Source organism: Megalops cyprinoides, chromosome 2 (genome assembly GCF_013368585.1).
Source record: "Megalops cyprinoides isolate fMegCyp1 chromosome 2, fMegCyp1.pri, whole genome shotgun sequence".
Lineage (NCBI taxonomy): Eukaryota > Metazoa > Chordata > Actinopteri > Elopiformes > Megalopidae > Megalops > Megalops cyprinoides.
This window is the reverse complement of record NC_050584.1, coordinates 21,513,159-21,531,632: the sequence shown is the minus strand read 5'-3', so window position 1 is coordinate 21,531,632 and position 18,474 is coordinate 21,513,159. Positions and strand designations below refer to the sequence as shown.

Below are 18,474 nucleotides of genomic sequence, written 5' to 3'. Positions count from 1 at the left end.
TACCATTATAACTGAAGTATTTTGCAGCTTGTAGCTGTAAACCTATGGCTCATAGTTTTGACCATCCTTACAATACTCCCCATTACGGCCCCAATACGGCCTTATCGTGAATACTTCAGCTTTCACTTTTTTAACAATGGAAGTATGTTTTCATTTTATCTGCTCACATGCACACACAAACACACCCATACACACACGCACTCTTCCGTTGGCATCATGTAAGCTTGTTCGTCTCATGTCGAAGTCTCTAATTAAATATTTTCTTAAGCCTATAGGGACCACATTTGCACTTAAAAGAAAGATCGCAAAGCTAAAGGATAATTAGAGTTACATGCAAGGGCTTTTTAAAGGATAAATTGTGCCCTAATTTCCCGCTGTGTGCCGTGGTATTTACTAACACAACTCACATCCGAATGAGCGCGCTTTTACTGGTTTTTTTTTTTTTTTTTTGGCCAGCTAATTAGCGGTTGCCAGTGTCATTTTTGTGATGTTGCAGCTAGTAATATGAGCCCAGTTGCATAGTCACAAAAGTGATCATTGGAAACTGTGACTCTGCAGCCAGGGCCTTGTGGGAACCCTCCTCCCCCTTTCCACAGCCTCTAACGACCTTTGACCTTTGCTTGCCATTGATTTGCATGACGAGTCCCTCTTTTTTTATTATTTCACTCTCAATGAACTAAACATCTGGTCTGTATCAATAATTGCCTGCCTGTAATTGTTGTTCTTTTTTATTTGTGTGGATGTTGATTGTTCTTGTAACTTTTTTTATTTTTGTTAAAAACAACAAAAATATCATTTAAATATAGTCCTGGTAATTTCATTATTAAAATAAACATGCTGGAAAGGAGGTAGTTATAGAGATTATTATTCAGGTGCAGATTTCTGTGTTGTGAGCTTTATTGAATTTAATTTATCCTGTGTTTTGTATATCATGTACAGATTACTCATTAACTATTATTTATTTCTTATCCAGAAAATACACACAAAAACATTTTCAGATTTGCTTCATTCAACTGAAATAATTTTTACCTCCCTATAGTTTTAGTAAAAATGAGTAATTCTGAAAAAAAACCTTCACATTCTTGCTTGATAAGCTTTTTTTGAAAATAAAAAAAGAAAAAAAGTATTGGATCCAGAGTGGATGTCCATGGCAACAGACAGTTAAGCCAATCAAACTGATCCTTCTAAAAGGAGTGTTGCCCCTCACTTATTGTGCTTGTGTGTAACATTGTTAATTGTACAAGGTTAATGCACTGTGGATGAGGATGTGTCACCACAGCATCAATCATTCCCATAATGGCATGTCACAATGTAGTTTTAAAATGGTATTCATTTATTTTAATTGTGGAACATGGACTTTTTTTCTGTTCAAATTATTTTAATTGACACTGGATGGACTGGAGGTTTTCGCAGACTTTTTTTGTAACGTAAATGTGATCCCCCTTAATATTTAGTTCTTGTTATTTTTTATTGTTTTTTTCATACATGCTTATGGATATGGCTCTGAAAAAAAATCAGTATGGATCACTTAATAACAGTTTGCATAGATGCTTAAATTTCATTTATAGAGAAGATTTGTGTTTATTATGAAACATGATGTTTATGTTTTGTTTATCTTTTTTTATTGCAGAAAGGTTAACAAGTGCTACAGGGGTCGGTCTTGCCCAATAATAGTCCACTGCAGGCAAGTACAAAGACCGTCTTTTATCATAAATTCTTGGAAGACTGGAAACAATGATTTGGTGTAATATGCTCTCATATAATATGTGACAAGTACAAATAAGTCATGCAGTAGATAGATGTTAATGAATAGCTAACATGTACTCAGTGTAGTGAATTATTGCAGGGCCTTGAATTCTGAGAATGATTTTGTCATTTTGTTATCATTTCTATGTGTACCTTTGCAATTGGTGTGATGAATATCAAAGTGTCAGGAAAGGAGAACTCATTGGACTATCTGCACAACAGTTGTAATGACAACAGTTGCATTGAACTGGAAACCACAGGCAATATGTTTACATAAAACAGGAAGTGTACAGTTGATGCAGACATACCTTTGGCTGCAACAAGGCAGCAATGCATTTTGGGAGAAAATACTGGGACAGCCTCTTCCCTGGAACATTGGTCAATTTTTTTGTTTTTTACTTCTGTGCCATACATCAGATTGTACGCAGCAGAGTGATACCGTACAATTTGACAGCTGTATTGTAAGCAAATCCCCACCCACCACTACCACTACCACCACCACTACCCCCACATTCCCCCAAGATGAAAGGATGTCAGAAGAGACAAGACATCTTAATAGGGGCGTCAGATGTTCTTCCTCTCGTAACCCGACGTCCATAGCCCTTGTCTTTGGTTCAGCCCATCGTGAGAATTGGCAAGAGGAATTACATGAGATATCCGCTACCGCTGTCCCCTTCTCCCTGATGTGGGGATCACAGAAATACAGCCCCGCGCAATTAAGCTATCACCTCTGGCGTGTGTACGTCCAGATCCCGAGCAATCCGCGGCTTGTGTTAAAATGAGTTCGGCAGAGGTGGGGGTGGGTGATGAAGAAAATGGCGCACCTCTCAAGGCTCCTGTTTCAGGCATGCTTGCTGGTATAATTGGAATACATGGTCTGGTTTCGGAATGCGAGCCGCTGACAGGTTCTTGTTGCCAAGAGCAGGGGTGTGAGGAGGCGTGCAGGATTAATGAAACACTGATGTTGGGGTCTGCCTTCCTTCCTCTCGCCTCCCCGGCTTTGCCTCTGTTTAGAGAGATGCACATGCCTAGCTTGTAATTTTAAAAAAAAGCACTCAGATTCAATGCCTTGAGCGTCTCCGAAGAACATTTCATAACGTTATCTCTCGTGTAAAATGGGAAAGCCTGGTTTCCAAAACTGATTCTATGTCCCCTGGTCTTTTAACCCCTTGGTTATGTGTTTTGCTCAGTGTTCAGTGTTTTTACTGTTGCACAAGTCTCCAAATTATGTCAGGCCTATCACTGAGGAACTCAGTATATTTATTTCATGCACATGCATACTTACATGTGTATGCTGTCATATTCCAACACATTACTGGGATGTTCTAGGTTAGTTAAAACAGAATTATTTGCTGCGCTTCCTGTCACACTGAAAATGTGCATGATATGTACACCAAAATGTATTTTATGTGCACTTTTATCAGCAATAATGTTTGATCCTAACTTATGTTCTCATTTGTATCTGGGTATGGAGCCCATTTAAATGTTCTTTTTTGCAATATTTAAATGGGACATTTGTCACACAAGTAATATTAACTCAATAAAATGAAACTTGACTTGGTTGATTGTTTATCTGCTTCGACACTTTATATATGTGGACTATTAGGAGCCATTTTTTTCTGTGAGCAGCGATCTCTTTCCTTACAAGACTGTTGTATTGCTCTCAGTGCCAGCATCAAGACAACATTGAACAGACAATATTGAAATCTGAAATGAGCAATTTGTTTGCCTTTAAAAGCAAAACACTGTTATGTAGAACACAACAGTAGTTAAAAGGCTTGTGTCTTTTCAGATGTAATAATGGTCCTTTTCTCTCATTATTTTCAGTGATGGAGCCGGGAGAAGTGGAACGTATATTCTGATTGACATGGTTCTCAATAAGATGGCTAAAGGTGGGAGTCGAAAGGCTTTTTTTTTTTTTTTTTGCTCTTTATGCTTGTGTGGAGATGTTACCATGGTAACATTAAAGCCTCAATTTTCAGCAGAAGGTCTTGCAATGCATTAGAGATTGACTGAAGCCTCTGAATACTCAATGGACATGAAGAAAGAGAACAAACATACATGGAAATGCATTAGAGACAGCAGTAAATTATTTTAACGTTTCAGAGCAAAACATTCAGAGGAGCTGAGATGAGATCTTAAATATCTGTCAAATAGAAAATATTTGTGGTTTTTTTGATGTATTTTAATTTTATGAAATGCTGGGTTTTGAGTTTATCAATACTAATTACATCACATAACATAAAATAAGAGCCAGTAAATCTATATCGGAATCAAAACTGATTTGAAAAGGTTTCATATGTTCTATGTTGGTAGTAAACGGATAATTAGAATAAGGTACATGTTGTTACTTGCATTACAGGCTGTCGTCCATGAGTACACATACATTTGTGCACATACATTGTGTATGTGTGTGTATATGTGTGCGCACATGCTATGGCACACACTTACATATATATCATTTATTTGACTTTTATTGTTGCGTGCAATGTCACATTTGATTCCTACCACGGGCTTAGTTTTGCATAATGCGAAATAACTCATGTGAAACTAGCCCAGGAAACAAAGACAGAGCCCCCCCCCTCTGAAGAGGTCACCCATTTATTTGTTCTTGACCTGTTCCCCTCTTGCCTATAGTGTGTATGATTTGAAATCTCCTGACCGCTGCTTCAGCTCTCGTCTTAATGAAAGATCAAAGGGCAGCGCGGGCATCTTAACCCCGCTGGGAGGGGCTTTTCCCAGGCTGTCACACTGTGAGGCGGCCAAAGGTTTTGTTCTGACAGGAATCTGGGCCTGGCCTGTTAGGCCCGGGCTGTCTTTGTCTGGCCTGAGAAGTGTGAGGCCCAGGTTGGAGCTCCAGTGTTCATCAGCATGATCAAAGGCCTGGAGCCTGGACACAAAATCATTCTCCCCTTTTACCCCTTTTCTTGATGAATGAATTGTAAATTACTCAAGAATGCCATTTTTTTGTCCAAAGCCCTTTTCTTGTAGAGGGGTTCACTCTAACTTCAGAATCCAACACGTCTTTAACATGAAAGTGTAAGCGTACTTTCAGGCTGGGCCCAGCTGCATTACCGACGACTGCTTCACTCTTTCAAAATGTCTCTAAGGACGGGGGGCTTTCTCTCCACTTTCCTTGAAGAGATTTTTTTTTTCCTTTTTTTTTGGCGGGTGAATCTCAAATGAGTCATTATTCTCTCATCCTTCTTCTAGTTTATTAGAAGCTTGCAGAATGGTTTGGTTGTTGAAGTCATTCAGAGTGAAGGTGGAAAAGATTTTTAATCAGGAAGCCCAGAGCATGAATTTATCACAGCATTCCCCCATTCAACTGTTGCCATTGAAGCATTGTGTTCATTTAACTGTATAATGTGCTTCCACTAATCAGAATTGGATTTGAACAAATTGTGTGATTAAAAAAAATAAATAAATAAAAAGTGCATAATGTGAAATCATGGAAAATTGCATCAAATGCCCTTTTTAGTTATTTGTTTCCATTGTTATCAAAGGTCATCATTTTTCATCCAGCCAATCAAATTTTCTTAAATGCATTCACTACAAATATTAGGAAAAAAACAAGAAACGTGGTGCATAAAGGATTGCATTCATCACCACTCTGGGTTTTCATCAGTCTTTGAAAGATCTTTGTTTGTCTCTTTCGAGAAAAGATGAGTTTTATTTTGCATGGCTCCGTCACAAGCAACAGCATGGCATTGTCGAGTCCCAATTTGTCCCAGACCCCAGTAAGCAGCCGTCTTTCTGGTGACACCAGCGTTCATTAAACGGGGACTGCAGGGTGATGCCAGCCCCCCTCAACCCCATGGGGGCCAGTTTGCAGTGCCTGGTCTGGGATCAGTGCCATGTGAGTCTGGACGAGGCCAGAGCTGCAGCTCAGGAGCACTGCTCATTCTTACCCCGTTTCAGGAACAGCTTGTGTCCTGTCTGCCTCAGGTTTCTACTCTATACAGTCCCCAAAGGCGCTGATTCCTAAACCTGTTCATGGGCAGCCCAAACAACAACCAATAACCCTAGGCAAATGTTTCAGCATGTTTTCATATTGATCGATCAAGAAGCAAAATTCACCGGATAAAAAAATCAAAGTGGCCATGTTATACTGATTGGTTACTCTAGTAAATGATGATTAATATTTAATTAATGTGTGAAAGTTGTTTTTTATTTCTGGTTTAACTGACACTCATCTGGGACACCGGGGAGGTGCCATATTGAGGACCCCTGTTTTAGAGGAACCAGCCCAGACTGCAACAGGGACATGGCACATCATAGCATTTCTGTGGATCCACTATAACTATCATTAGCCTTTTTTAGCAGAATTTGACAATTACTCCACTAAAAAAAAAGGTTTTCCTTTCTCTTACTTTATAAACCAGACTACAAAAACAGACTGCGGCTCGTTGCCAAGCCTTTGGAGGGATGAGTGTAATAATTTTCAATCTCTGCGCAGGTCCAAAGGGAGCCTGGTAAAAGGAGATTGACAGATGCAAGCTGGATTATCTGCAGCTTTGAACTTAGTCCAATTTGCGGTTTGTTGCAGGTGCTAAAGAGATTGATATTGCTGCCACCCTGGAGCACTTGAGGGACCAGAGACCTGGCATGGTCCAGACAAAGGTACTGTCCTCCATTCCGCCGGGAATCCTAATGGATATTTCTGAAAAGGGAGGAGGGAGGGGAGGGTTTCACACCCTTTAAATCGAGAGAGTCATCATTGTGCATGCGATGTATGCATGATTAAGGAGGGTCTGTTTTCAGCTGAGACGAATGCTGTGTGAATTCTGTTTGTGCTAAGGTGACTGGGTCAGAATTCTCTGAGACTGATTTGTTTCTGGGAAAATAAAAAAAAAAAACATCACGAATGCGACCCTTTCAGCGCTGCAAAACGCTCACTTGCACCCCACAGATGCGAGCAAGAGGGGGTTTCCATGACGTTATTTTCTTCGTGTGTCTTCAGAAAAATGTCAGATTGTGCTCTGACAGGCACACTCAGGTGCCAGAATGAATATGTTAATGCCCTACAGAGCGGTTAACCTGAAGGGCCCTGCAAACCCTCACTTACCCTGCAAGACGTAGCTGAAGAGTCATTGAGAATACTGTGCGAGTTTAAAGCAATAATTTGCTACATTTTAATATGTCACTTGGTACTAACACACACGCAGTGACATAATAGAGCAATATCAGATCCTCTAAAACCTAATCTAAAACCATGCCTCAATACTGACTTAAAAACAATTATCATAATTAACATTCAGTGAGATTTATATGTCCTTGTTGGTATATGTGTTATTCTGAAACAGAGGAAGATGCTAGGTTTAGGCTTGTTGTCAAAGGAACATTGCCTGTGCACTCTCCAGGCTGCAAGTATTTCTGTACACATATCAGAGCACTGGAACTGCAAAAAGCCAAGCTGAAAGATACCAGCTTGTCTCGTCTTTTCTGGGTGTCTTTGTGTGGGGTGTGGGTGTGTGTGTGTGTTTCTGTTTTGTGTGTGTGTTTGCACAGCTCTCTCTCCTGTCTCCCTGCCCTCTACAACCGTGCAGTCCCCAAAGATTTCTGGCCTGCCTCATCCTAACCACCGCGCCACTTTTTAAAAGTGTCTAATTCATTTATCCAGACGCGTGGCGAATCTCACAGATCTGATTACGTGGCAGCAGGACGCCCTCCGGAGAATTTGTTTTGATGGGTTTAAACAAACCAGCCGGTCCCGCCCGCTGAATACAAATGACGAGGAGCAGGCTTTCAGAGTCATTTAAGTCTGCGCATTAAAAGTCAGCTAGGAAATGTCAATTACGGCAAAAATCCTTCGGCGAAATTAGACCGCGTCACTTCACGAATGTCACCAGCGTCTGCTAAGACAGCAGCAGTGTCTGGAGCATCCAAACAAAGACTTTACAATACGCTACATAATTTAATTGTCTCCATTGTCTTTAGACGGTATAGCCCAAGAAGAGGCCCAGCAGTGGCCGAAAAGACTTCCCAGTTCAGTGCAGTGAGGAAAGGATATCACACATTTATTGATGTTTTTTTTTAGTACAGTAGTTCAAAGCACACATCTGGTGACACCTCTATTGTAATTACAACACTGCTGCTATGGATTTTTCTGTAGGCGCCAGGGACAGTACAGGTTGTCTTAGTTCTTTTTAATTGTAACCTTTTTTACTCTACAAAATAAATGTCAAAATATGTGAATTTTAAGGCAGATCAAAGGTTTGCGATGTTTAAAGAAATTATAAATACCAAATAACTGGGCCAGTTTATGTAAGGACCTGGGTAGTACATGGAAGTACACATGCATATAAATCCATTTGAAATGTCAATGAACTTTTTTTCCACTTGACAATAGCATCTTAATGCAGGCAAATCTAATGATCCAGTTTTCACATCTTAAAAATATATATTCTCAATTTGGTCATGTTGTTTCGGTGGTGTTTGAGGTTTGACTCCCCCTTGTGGTGATGCAGTGAATTAGATGAAACCCAGTTGTAATTTTACGGGCAATTCCATAATATTTAGCTTTTTCAGTTTAAAAGAATGTAGGGCTGAAAAGTTTTCTGGCTTATTTCTATTTCTGCATGTAGTTTATATATGTATTTAATTAAATAGAAAATAACACATTTGAACTTTGCTTCTCTCCTCTTCTTCTGGAGCTTCCAAGCAGTCCTCTGATTGGGTCTACATTTACTTTTAGAGAATTGTTCAAGTATATTTGGCTTGACCATTTCAAAGGCATTTTATGTAAATTGTGAGAGCCCCTTGCATCTCCACATTGAAACATAGAGAGAGAGAGGTGAAAAGAGAGTTGATTCAATCAAAGCAGTAAAGCTAAAGCAGCATGCAATAACAAATCAACAATTTTAAATCAATATGTTTTTGTCTCTGTCCATACAACCTTGTAACAAATAGCAGTAAACCTTAGCACCTTACCTTTGACTCTTTGATTAAATGGACCCCATTCTGCTATTAGCTGAAGAATTTCTCAAATTTTTACCGTTATGAAGGAAAAAATAAGTGTTTTCAAATTGTTCTGTCTCACTGTGTTTTAAAGACTGATATACATTTGCCCTTTTCATGATTAAATAGAATAAAATAGATTAAATAGAATAGTCAGGACTCTGAGAAGCTAGCAATTGATTTCTTAGTTTGTATTTCTCTCATTTGTTGAATATATGCTCAATAATAGCTTATTTCTATATCTGTATTCACAAACAGGCACAGTCTCTGTTTGACTTCATGTGCTGTGCTAAATGTCAAGTGGCTTTTATCTTGGCGACTCTTAAACTTGTGCTTCAACTCTTTTCAAAACACCCACCCTCGTGTATTTATTTCAAGGCCTGCAGCGTGAACTAGGGGAGGGAATATTAAACAATAGTTTCAGGAGGGTTTTAGGAACGATCGATTTGTGCTGGAGCCTGTGAGGAGAAACACAGTGACTCACACTTGGAAATGGGGGTGAGTCAGACACCTATTTAAAGACACCCAAAGTCCTGAGCGCTGTTCCTGGCAGCAGTTTGAAATGGGCATGTTACTCACTCAGTTTCATGGACTTCGCTGTGTCGTAACTTGGGGGTCAGGGTTCACTCACTGACTGCTGGCCTCTTTCCCTCTCTGTTCTTGTATTCTCACTGCACCTGCTGTATGGAAAGACATTTTAAAATTGTCATTTTCTTTTGATATCGACAACACATGAGTCAACACCACCATTCTTGCGTTCAATGCTTTTGAATAGTTTTTAGGTTCATTGGAACACACTGTTGATTGGTATTGTTCTTTACTTTGATTTCAACATTTTTTTTTCCCTTCAAAATCAACAGTCCCATTTTCTATGTCTCCCTTGATGAGGTTTCTTCCTTGCTGATATCATGGTATTGACTTCAGACATAACAGTGTGTCAGTATCAACAAAAGGCTCCCTGATATCAAGGGCTTTACATTCTGTTATTGAGCATGCACAGAACTTAGATTGATACTGTACATACTTGCCCATTGGCTTGGGTCTTTGGTTATCAATCCATTAGCATGAATTTGTAGCGGCCACTGTTTGTGGTGGGGATAGTATAGGTTGCATTGGTATGCGTATGTGATATTAAAATGTGTGGTGCAGCAACCTGCACACAAAATGTGTTCTTCTTAGGTTCCTGATATCAAAATAGTAATTAACATTAATAAATAGTAAATAGTTATAACAGTTGGTAAGAAATGGTAGAAAAAAAAACTTTATACCATTAAGAAGAAGGTTGATATGAACTTTAAATTTCAGACAACGCATGCTGGTCAAGGACATACATTTTTGATATCAATTGCAGCTTTTTGGATCATTAAATTACCACCATGTATTACTGCATATATTTTTAATGTATATAAAAAACCAACTGAGTAGAATGCATTAATAAAATCAAACTGACGTACATACGTGGTTGATATAAAGATGTAAAATCATTGATATTACACAAAGTCTTGGTATTCAGATGCAACAAGTCAAAATCTTGAGTTCAAGCGATACAGGAGAAGCATTTATTTCATGAAGGTAAATACTGATATCATAGCAAGCTGTATGGATATGGATATCATGGATATCAAAAGCTCTTCATATCAATCCAAAACAAGATGTGATTATCTTAAATATTTTCATCAAAAATGGGAATTTTGATGTCAAATAAAATGTTGATATCAAAAGGGGAGGTTTAAATTTCAGACTGGCTTGCCATACCACTGGCCACTGATGAGAAAGAGAACTGCCTGTGTTTTAAGGTCAAAGGGCACACCCATCACACATCAGTCCACTTCATTCCATTTTAAAAGTGACAGGGAATTGGGTTTTACTTAAAAGAATGGGGAAATATTGCAGTTTGTGTGTGTGTGTGTGTGTGTGTGTGTGTGTGTGTGTGTGTGTGTGTGTGTGTGTGTGTGTGCGTGTGTGTGGGTGGGGAGTTAAAGTCCTTATTAAGGAGCAGCTGGCCAGCTCTGCCAAATAATATAATATGCAAATGCCAGACAGCGCGTCTTACTAGGACTGGTTAGTGAAACCTCTTCCTCTCCCTCTTTCCTCAGGAGCAGTTTGAGTTTGCATTGACAGCTGTGGCAGAGGAGGTGAACGCCATACTCAAAGCGCTTCCGCAATGAAAGCTGCAAGCTGTCCCACGCTCCCACAGCGACCACTCCTCTCCTTTCTTCTCCCCCTTCCCGTCTTTGTGAATGTCGTACCAGAAACGTGACCTGATCTTAACTGTGTTGTAATCCGTTAGAAGCTGTTTCCAAGAAAAAAAAAACGTGTCAGTGCTGGTAATCAAAACTTATTTTCAAAGATATGGAGTGTTTCTCTCTGTAAATGAAATAAAAACTATAATGTGCATCAGAATATTGGTTTTTAGATGTGTGTACATTATATCATAATTTTGGATCAGTGCATTTATTGAGACCAGTTTAGGGAGATGCAGCAGGAAATTCTATTGACTTTTCGAGTTTTCAAACTTGAATGTTATAGCCTTGAATTTACTGTTAAATTCTGTACCTTACCATGTATTATTGGCTATTACTGTTACAGTATATAGGGTGGACTGTGTGTGTTTATGGATCTAGTATAAGAGACATATAACATGAATAATTTTCACCCGTCACTGCATTAATTAAAATATATAGTGATAAATGAGGAAATCTGAGTAAAAATAAAATGAAGAAGCAATATATTTAGTCAGATGATCAGGATTTTGGCAAGTAATTTATATGAACGTTTGCAATTAGTTTCTATCTTTCATTTGTGTGACCCGTGTGTATTAATTATAAAAATCACCCTATGTACAAATTTATCCATACAGTGGTGAGAAAAACAGGTTACAAAAAATTGTACAATGATATAATCATTTGTGTGTAAATAGTATAATTCCTGCCGATTAATAATAAACCTTCATTATGGTTTATTCATGGCAGTGCTACTGATTTTTCCTATTATTTTTCATTTAAAGACAACTTCAGAGTTTCATCCCCACATCTCCTGTTTTTACAAAGCTTGTAGAAACCAAAGCATACTAAGTATTTAGTATGTCATGATAACACATGATAACAGATATCCACAGATTGCCTTTATTTCATGAGTTTATTATATATATATATATATATATATATATATATATATATATATATATATATATATATATATATATATCATAGTATCCTATTTATTATTTTATTGTTCATATCACTGATAAAGATGTGCTTAGCATTCTCAGTTTTATTTTGATGTTGCAATGATATCATAGCTATAGATTTAATTTATTGTTGCTGTGGCAAAAAAAGACCACAGTTATATATCTTTTTTGAATTTATACATTTATGTAGCAGTACAAATGGGGGTCATTTTTAATAAAGAACAAACAAGTACTCTTTGTTGGGTAAGCGCACAGTTCCACAGTAAGCGTGGCATTAGTGCAGGATCAGCCAGGGGCAATGGGTTTAACTATCTGTGTTAATCAAAATGACTGTAAATGCCAAGTTGTAAGCAGCCAGTAACACTCTATTAATATGCAGCTAATTAAGCACTTCTGTAGGGGTATTTACAGCCTGGGTGTTAACTTTATCTAATTTGCTGAAATGTACAATTTTACCATGCTAGAAGAAAAAAAAAACATGAACATATTTTGCGATTTGGCCCATTGATTGCACTCAGAGAAAATCAGCTCCTGAAAGTGCTCTGCTTTAAGGCTGTGCATTAAGGACAAGTCTGTACATGCTTTTTTTCTTTTTACCATATGTATCTCTGTTCACCACTGAATGTGGAGAACATGCTAGACTCATCACTGATAGTTTCGGTGAAGATCTTTTTTTAACACACTGAACGCTTGCCCCCCCTTCACAACTGAGAGGCCCTCTGAGACTGGCACTTCTAACATGCTCAGTCAGGTTTTCCTCTAGATGCCATGGTTTATGTTTTCTCTCTTAATGGCAATCACAGTCTGAGCACCCTCCGATGCTGGGGGTATTTGTATATCTTTTGGACGCAGTATTTGGACATGCCTTCTGAAATGTAGATGATACAAACCAATCAGGTGATGTCTCTCACTATCCAAATATGCAAAGTCCATCCATTCAGTATAAATTGATACTGAAAAAAAAAAAAAAAACAATTCCATTCCAGCCTGAAAGTTCGACCCTTTTCAATGGATGTGATGGTGATGGTGACATAATGGTGATTGCAGAAAGATTGTACAAAAGTGACACAATTCTCATTTGTACGGTCAACAACTTCTCAGATGATGTTCTTGGAAAACATTTGAACTCAAATCCAACCCACGCAGCACCCGAGTGTTGATCACATGTAGTAAAGCCATGTAAGGCACAATACCGTTGACCAAAGCTGTGAATGTTGAGAAATATTGCGATAACATTGATCAAGTAAATGAATGGCATTACTAAGATAAATGGCATTATTGGAATTTCTTTGCTTCTTTGTCCTTATCCACAGCCACAGCTGCCTAAAACTTTTTTGGAATGTCAATTTTATGTTATTTTAAGATAATATTTACACAAACTCAAAATTAATTACTTGCATGAATGAAGTGAACACATTTTTTACAGAGGTTTGAGGTTAACTGCCTGTATAGGCATGAGTCCTGGCAATAGCTGTGGCTACTTTTCACAGTAGGTGGGTTATGGAAACACAATAGTAACTCAACAACAGCCAGATCTGCCAAACTCTCAAAATAAATTTGCTCTGCTTTGGATTCCATCTATTGGGGCACTATCTGTGTGCTATTCAGCCAGCACTTAAAGTATTCTAATGAAACCAAGGGTTTCTTCAAATTAATAGTGTGTTGGTGATTTCAGTCATTTGTTTCTAACAAGGGTCTGTTTGATACATGTCTTATATTCATGGTATGCATATATGGATTTATCCTTATTATGCATTGTGCTTGCTCACAACAACCTTGATGCTTGATTAGGCAACCACCAAGCTAGCTTTGGAAAGTTAATTGGCCATACATGATACAGTTAAAACTCTAATTTCTGGCAAAGGTTAGCTACATAATGATGTCTTTTAGCTAGCTGTATGTGTAGTGTGATTTTGTGCTGATGGCTGACTACAAACCTTTCACGTATTATTCTCATAGTGTCTCTGGAATGTTGTATCACTTTCATTATTATGTAACCTTAAAATGGATGACTAAGACAAAATTTTATTACCATAGCACCGGAGTCAGTCAGAGTGTCACACTGTTAGAAAGTTAAAGGTAATTTGCGGTGTGTGTTGTGTACACCTGGCTCCCCTGCAATATTAGGCATACAACAGCAAATATAACGTCAGAAAAAAGGCCTTCATTTTTTTATTATTATTTTTCTCAGAGAGAGGTACATTCAACCAGGAGAGTATGACCAAGAGCTAGCGAAAGAGTGATGACTGAAGCAGAGATAGATGCTTACTTTTTTGATTTAGTTCGTAATTTTCCCACTGTTCTTTATACTGTAGCTAGCCAGCTACGTCAGCTCATTAGCTTGGTATCTTACAAATGAATGGGAGTGAGTTGCCATGTGCTAAAACACAATAATCTGAATAAAATAAATTCTATGATTTCTCACTCAGACAAAACATGTTCATAACAGTGCTCATGACAGTGCATGTCCTTGCCAGGTTTCGTTGATAAGTCTTGGGTTTACCTGAAGTGTTTATTCAATTCTCTGAGTACTTTAAAATGTATTTTACCAGTTGTAACATTAAAATCAAATTGATTGTAGCCTCCCTTTGCAAAGATACTCTTAAAAGAGACATAAATTTTATCCAATTTGATCCACAATCCGAAGAGGTCATACTACTTAGAAAAGTCATGTTAACACAGAAACTGACAGACAATCTTACTACTTCTAGTAATAATGAAATTCAAAAAAAGCTTTCCACCATTAAGCAGTAACCAGTAATTTCATTCTTCCAAGAAAGCACACTTCGCATTTTAAACAAGAGAATGAGTAAACAAATAATTAAACAGATAAAAAAGCAGGCATTTTCCACGATGCATGAAATGACAGTCCAAGGATATCGCATCACATGGAAGCAGTTTGTTTACGTGCTGTTTTAACAGGCAGCAAGAAGATCTGATAGTAGCAGTAAGTCAGAATGTACCAAGTAAGATTGATCTCTATTAAATCTCCTCTTGTTCTTTGGCTGTGGTTGATATAATTTTTTGCCATATATATTCATTTATTTGTTCATTTTGTGATGCTTGTCTGATACTTTCACTCCTCATGTCGAAATCCTATCTCTTCATTTCCTCAGGCTGCTCCACTTGTGCGTTTTTCATTTGCGTTTAATTATGTGTACATTATAGACAAAATTACGGCAACCATTGTGCTCTATCTCTGTAAAAACATGTGAATAAAGGCTCATTGTCTGTGGAGTATTGTGAATCTTGTTATCCTGAATTCCCCATCTTACCCCGTTCGCATATTTCATTCATTGCTTTCGAGATGATAAACACGGCCTACTGTTCCTCTAAACGGATGTGTCCCAAAAACAATATTTTTACTTTTAAATAACAAAAAACTGCAGTTTCCATTTTGTCAGCAAGTTTAAGTTGCATTGCATTCCCCAACACAGTTTGTAACCCATCAACGACTCAACACCTATGATACATCATTTTTGTGAGTTTTGTACACCAAAGTATTGTAGAATAATAAATAATTATGTCACAGACTCATGGGATACTCCCGCCATTATTTGGCATTGTTTTCAAACAGATCATCTCTCGTTTGGTATTCAAACATGCTTTTGCTCCTGGTTCTCAAACAAACCCCGGCCTATTTTTTCTCTGCCTCTACATCTCTCTGAGTGATCCTTCATCTTGGAAAAAAATGAATCACTCCACTCGTCCATCTGTCAAACGAATGACAGAGAAGCTCCAACACAGGGAATCAATCCACAGTTTCTCAGTGGAGAGGTGCGGGGGTGATACCGGAGAGAAGGGTCTTGGCAGTTTCAGAGACAGCATTAACTAGCCAATTCATCCCAGATTATGACACCCTCGGGTCAATTAGCCTGACCAGTCTTAGTGCCAGTTATTCTCCGGTGAGCGACATCACAGGTGTCTCTGTGATATTGGTGGAGCGCACATACAGCCCATGCAAGCGACTGTTAGTCAGTGGCCATCATTAATCCTCTGCTGTCAAGACCACCAACAAAGGCTATGCTCTTCTTCGTTGGAGTCTGAACACACTCAATTACTCATTCAGGGTCTTTTCAGGACATATCTACAATGTGCGAGGGGTTATGCAAAAATGGAATGCTATTCCATCTCTCTGCTGTGTCATTTGGCATTAGATTTTGAATACACATATTAAAGAAACATGTAATGTGCCTAATGTATTTTTTCCCTTTCATTTGACATTTCAGTGACCAAAGTACATAAGAGTAATTTCTCAAAAAACCCCTCTGACCCCATGATTTGGGTTTGAATGATTAAAGATCTGAAACGACCCATCGCAGCATTTTTCGTCTGATATGCAAGCCTCAGTTTACACAGCTAAATTGCCTCCATTTCTTGCAAGCCCACGTTCCCCCGACTTCACGCCCCCCACCCCCACCCACCCCCCTCCCCCCCGTGGTCTGGCTCCCACCAGGTATGCTGTTAGCGAGGCTGCACACAGAATGAGCAATACCCCTTCATTTCTGTCATTGTAACTGTTATTGACAGCCCAAATGACCAGATATGGCATGCTGCTAGACTGATTCCTAATTTGCATGACACTCAGATTGGTTTACAGGTTGCTTCTCCACACGGGTTTGGAGTATGCTATCACCACTGCCAACTGGAGCCAAACAAACACGGAGTGATTTTGGCTCTAAGCACACACTAATCAGCTTATGAATAACTGTATAGAAACCATAATTACACATGTTTAATTGGTTATCATCTGAGGAATACAAGTTTATTAGAAAATTATTAATTGTAATTGCTTTCTACCTTCCATGGTACTATTTGATATCCTGTCATCTGCCATTAGGGTGTTTGGAGGATTAATATATTCTGAAATCATTCAATATAACTTGAGCGCAATAATTAATTATTGCTTTTCATGACTGGTTCGGCTCAAACTGATTTGTAATTAGAGCATTTCAAGATTGCTTTTTGAGCTGTCTCTGTCCTATGACAAGTGGTGAAACATTTTTTTTTCCTTCCGACAAAGCCACATTTTCACTGAATGGTAACGCTGATGTGAAACGCATTGACGGACATTTCAAAATCCTCCCTCATTTCAGTAATACAAATTCAGTTCACAAAGGACTGTGTTGTACCATTGCTTCACAACACTATATGTGGTGCCATCTCGGAACATACCCACATTGAGCAAGAATAATGATGTATATCACACTCTAACATATTAATAACTGCTTTATTGTGTCATATAATGGTAATTAAGCTTCCCTCCCAAGATAATCCCATGAAGATATAACTATATACAAATCAAAGGTACTGCTAACTAAGCACCTACTAAGTAGCTATTAAATTCATAATTTTAAATGTTGACCTATTTTTATTTGAGTTGAATAAAATGACAAATAATCACCTTTCACACATAAATATCAGTAAGTGATTTTTCAAAGCACCTTCATTCAACTGTCAATGAGATGCTCTTCACATATTCTTCTCACTCTCTATAGCTTTCTTTGCATGGATGCAGAATCCCAATGCACTTGTGAGCAAAGATTGCCTTCTTATTTGTCAGTTTGACATGTTCAATGTCAAAGCTAGTCCGGCATGGATCGTAATCTTTGTTGCAAACACACCCCACAGTGTGTAATCAAGTATTTCAAGGAGAGGAATATCCACACTGAAATTCTCTTGAAGAAAAGAAGAGGAAAAGAGGATTGAGTCTGAAAACTACAAAATAAGAGTCAAATTCCAGAGCACAGCACTCAACCTGTCTGTGATATTACCTCTGCAGCTAGGTCATGGGCTTGAATCGGAGACTCAACACAATGGAGGCTCCATCAGTAACGAGCCAGAGTTATATTAAAGTTGTCCCCAAGTGTATGACTCATTCAGACCCAGTCAGGTCATTGAGAAACCCAATTACCTTTGGATAACACTTCACGTCCCTTTGACAGTCGGGATCCCAGTATCCCAAAATGCAGAGCGGACCTTTTAGTGAGAGATTTTTCATTTGCACTTTATCCTCCGTCACCGCGGCCCCCGTCATCTCTAATGGTCTCCCAGCTATTGAAACTCCGCAGAGTCTGACTGGGCCATACCTAGCTGCCCACATTCATTTCACCATTCTCAATCTTCCATCGCATTTACCGCCCTTACCATTCGCATAAAAATCCACATTCTCATAGATTCAGCCAGGTTATATACAAGCTGATCATGTTGCAGTTTGTATCCAATCCCAACTGTTGCTGTTCTTCTTTGTGTTTGATTGTGGAGTCAAATGAGGGTGTGAAATAACTGGCAGGAATTCCCATCACTAATTTTCCCATCACGGTATATCCTCCCTTTGAAGATGCTGAGGAGTCTGTAAAGTGTGGATGGTTTTGTGAATAGCACCATGTACTGCTCAATTATAACATGGAAATTGGCAACCAATGGAATTCTTACAACTATGGATGAACATTGATAGGATGTTGTTAAGATACATTGTAATTAGTAATGTATTTCTTGTTGATTGTATGCATTGATTGCATCTTGATTGTAATACACCATTTCTTTCAAACTGTAGGTCTATTATCATTATTAACTAT

The 18,474-nt window shown here is 38.4% G+C and overlaps 1 protein-coding gene across 2 annotated transcripts in view; it reads left to right on the top strand.

The window, feature by feature from the left end:
- Positions 1–11,677, top strand: part of ptprn2 (protein tyrosine phosphatase receptor type N2) — a 189,893-nt gene extending 178,216 nt beyond the window's left edge. The window contains exons 19-22 of one of the 2 annotated variants that reach the window (XM_036521610.1): positions 1,631–1,684; positions 3,574–3,638; positions 6,296–6,369; positions 10,803–11,677. In XM_036521610.1, coding sequence (XP_036377503.1) covers positions 1,631–1,684; positions 3,574–3,638; positions 6,296–6,369; positions 10,803–10,874 — 265 coding nt within the window. In that variant the 3' untranslated portion in view covers positions 10,875–11,677. The remainder of the gene's footprint in view (positions 1–1,630; positions 1,685–3,573; positions 3,639–6,295; positions 6,370–10,802) is intronic. The other variant, XM_036521609.1, reaches the window with a different exon arrangement.
- The last annotated feature ends 6,797 nt before the right edge of the window (positions 11,678–18,474 follow it).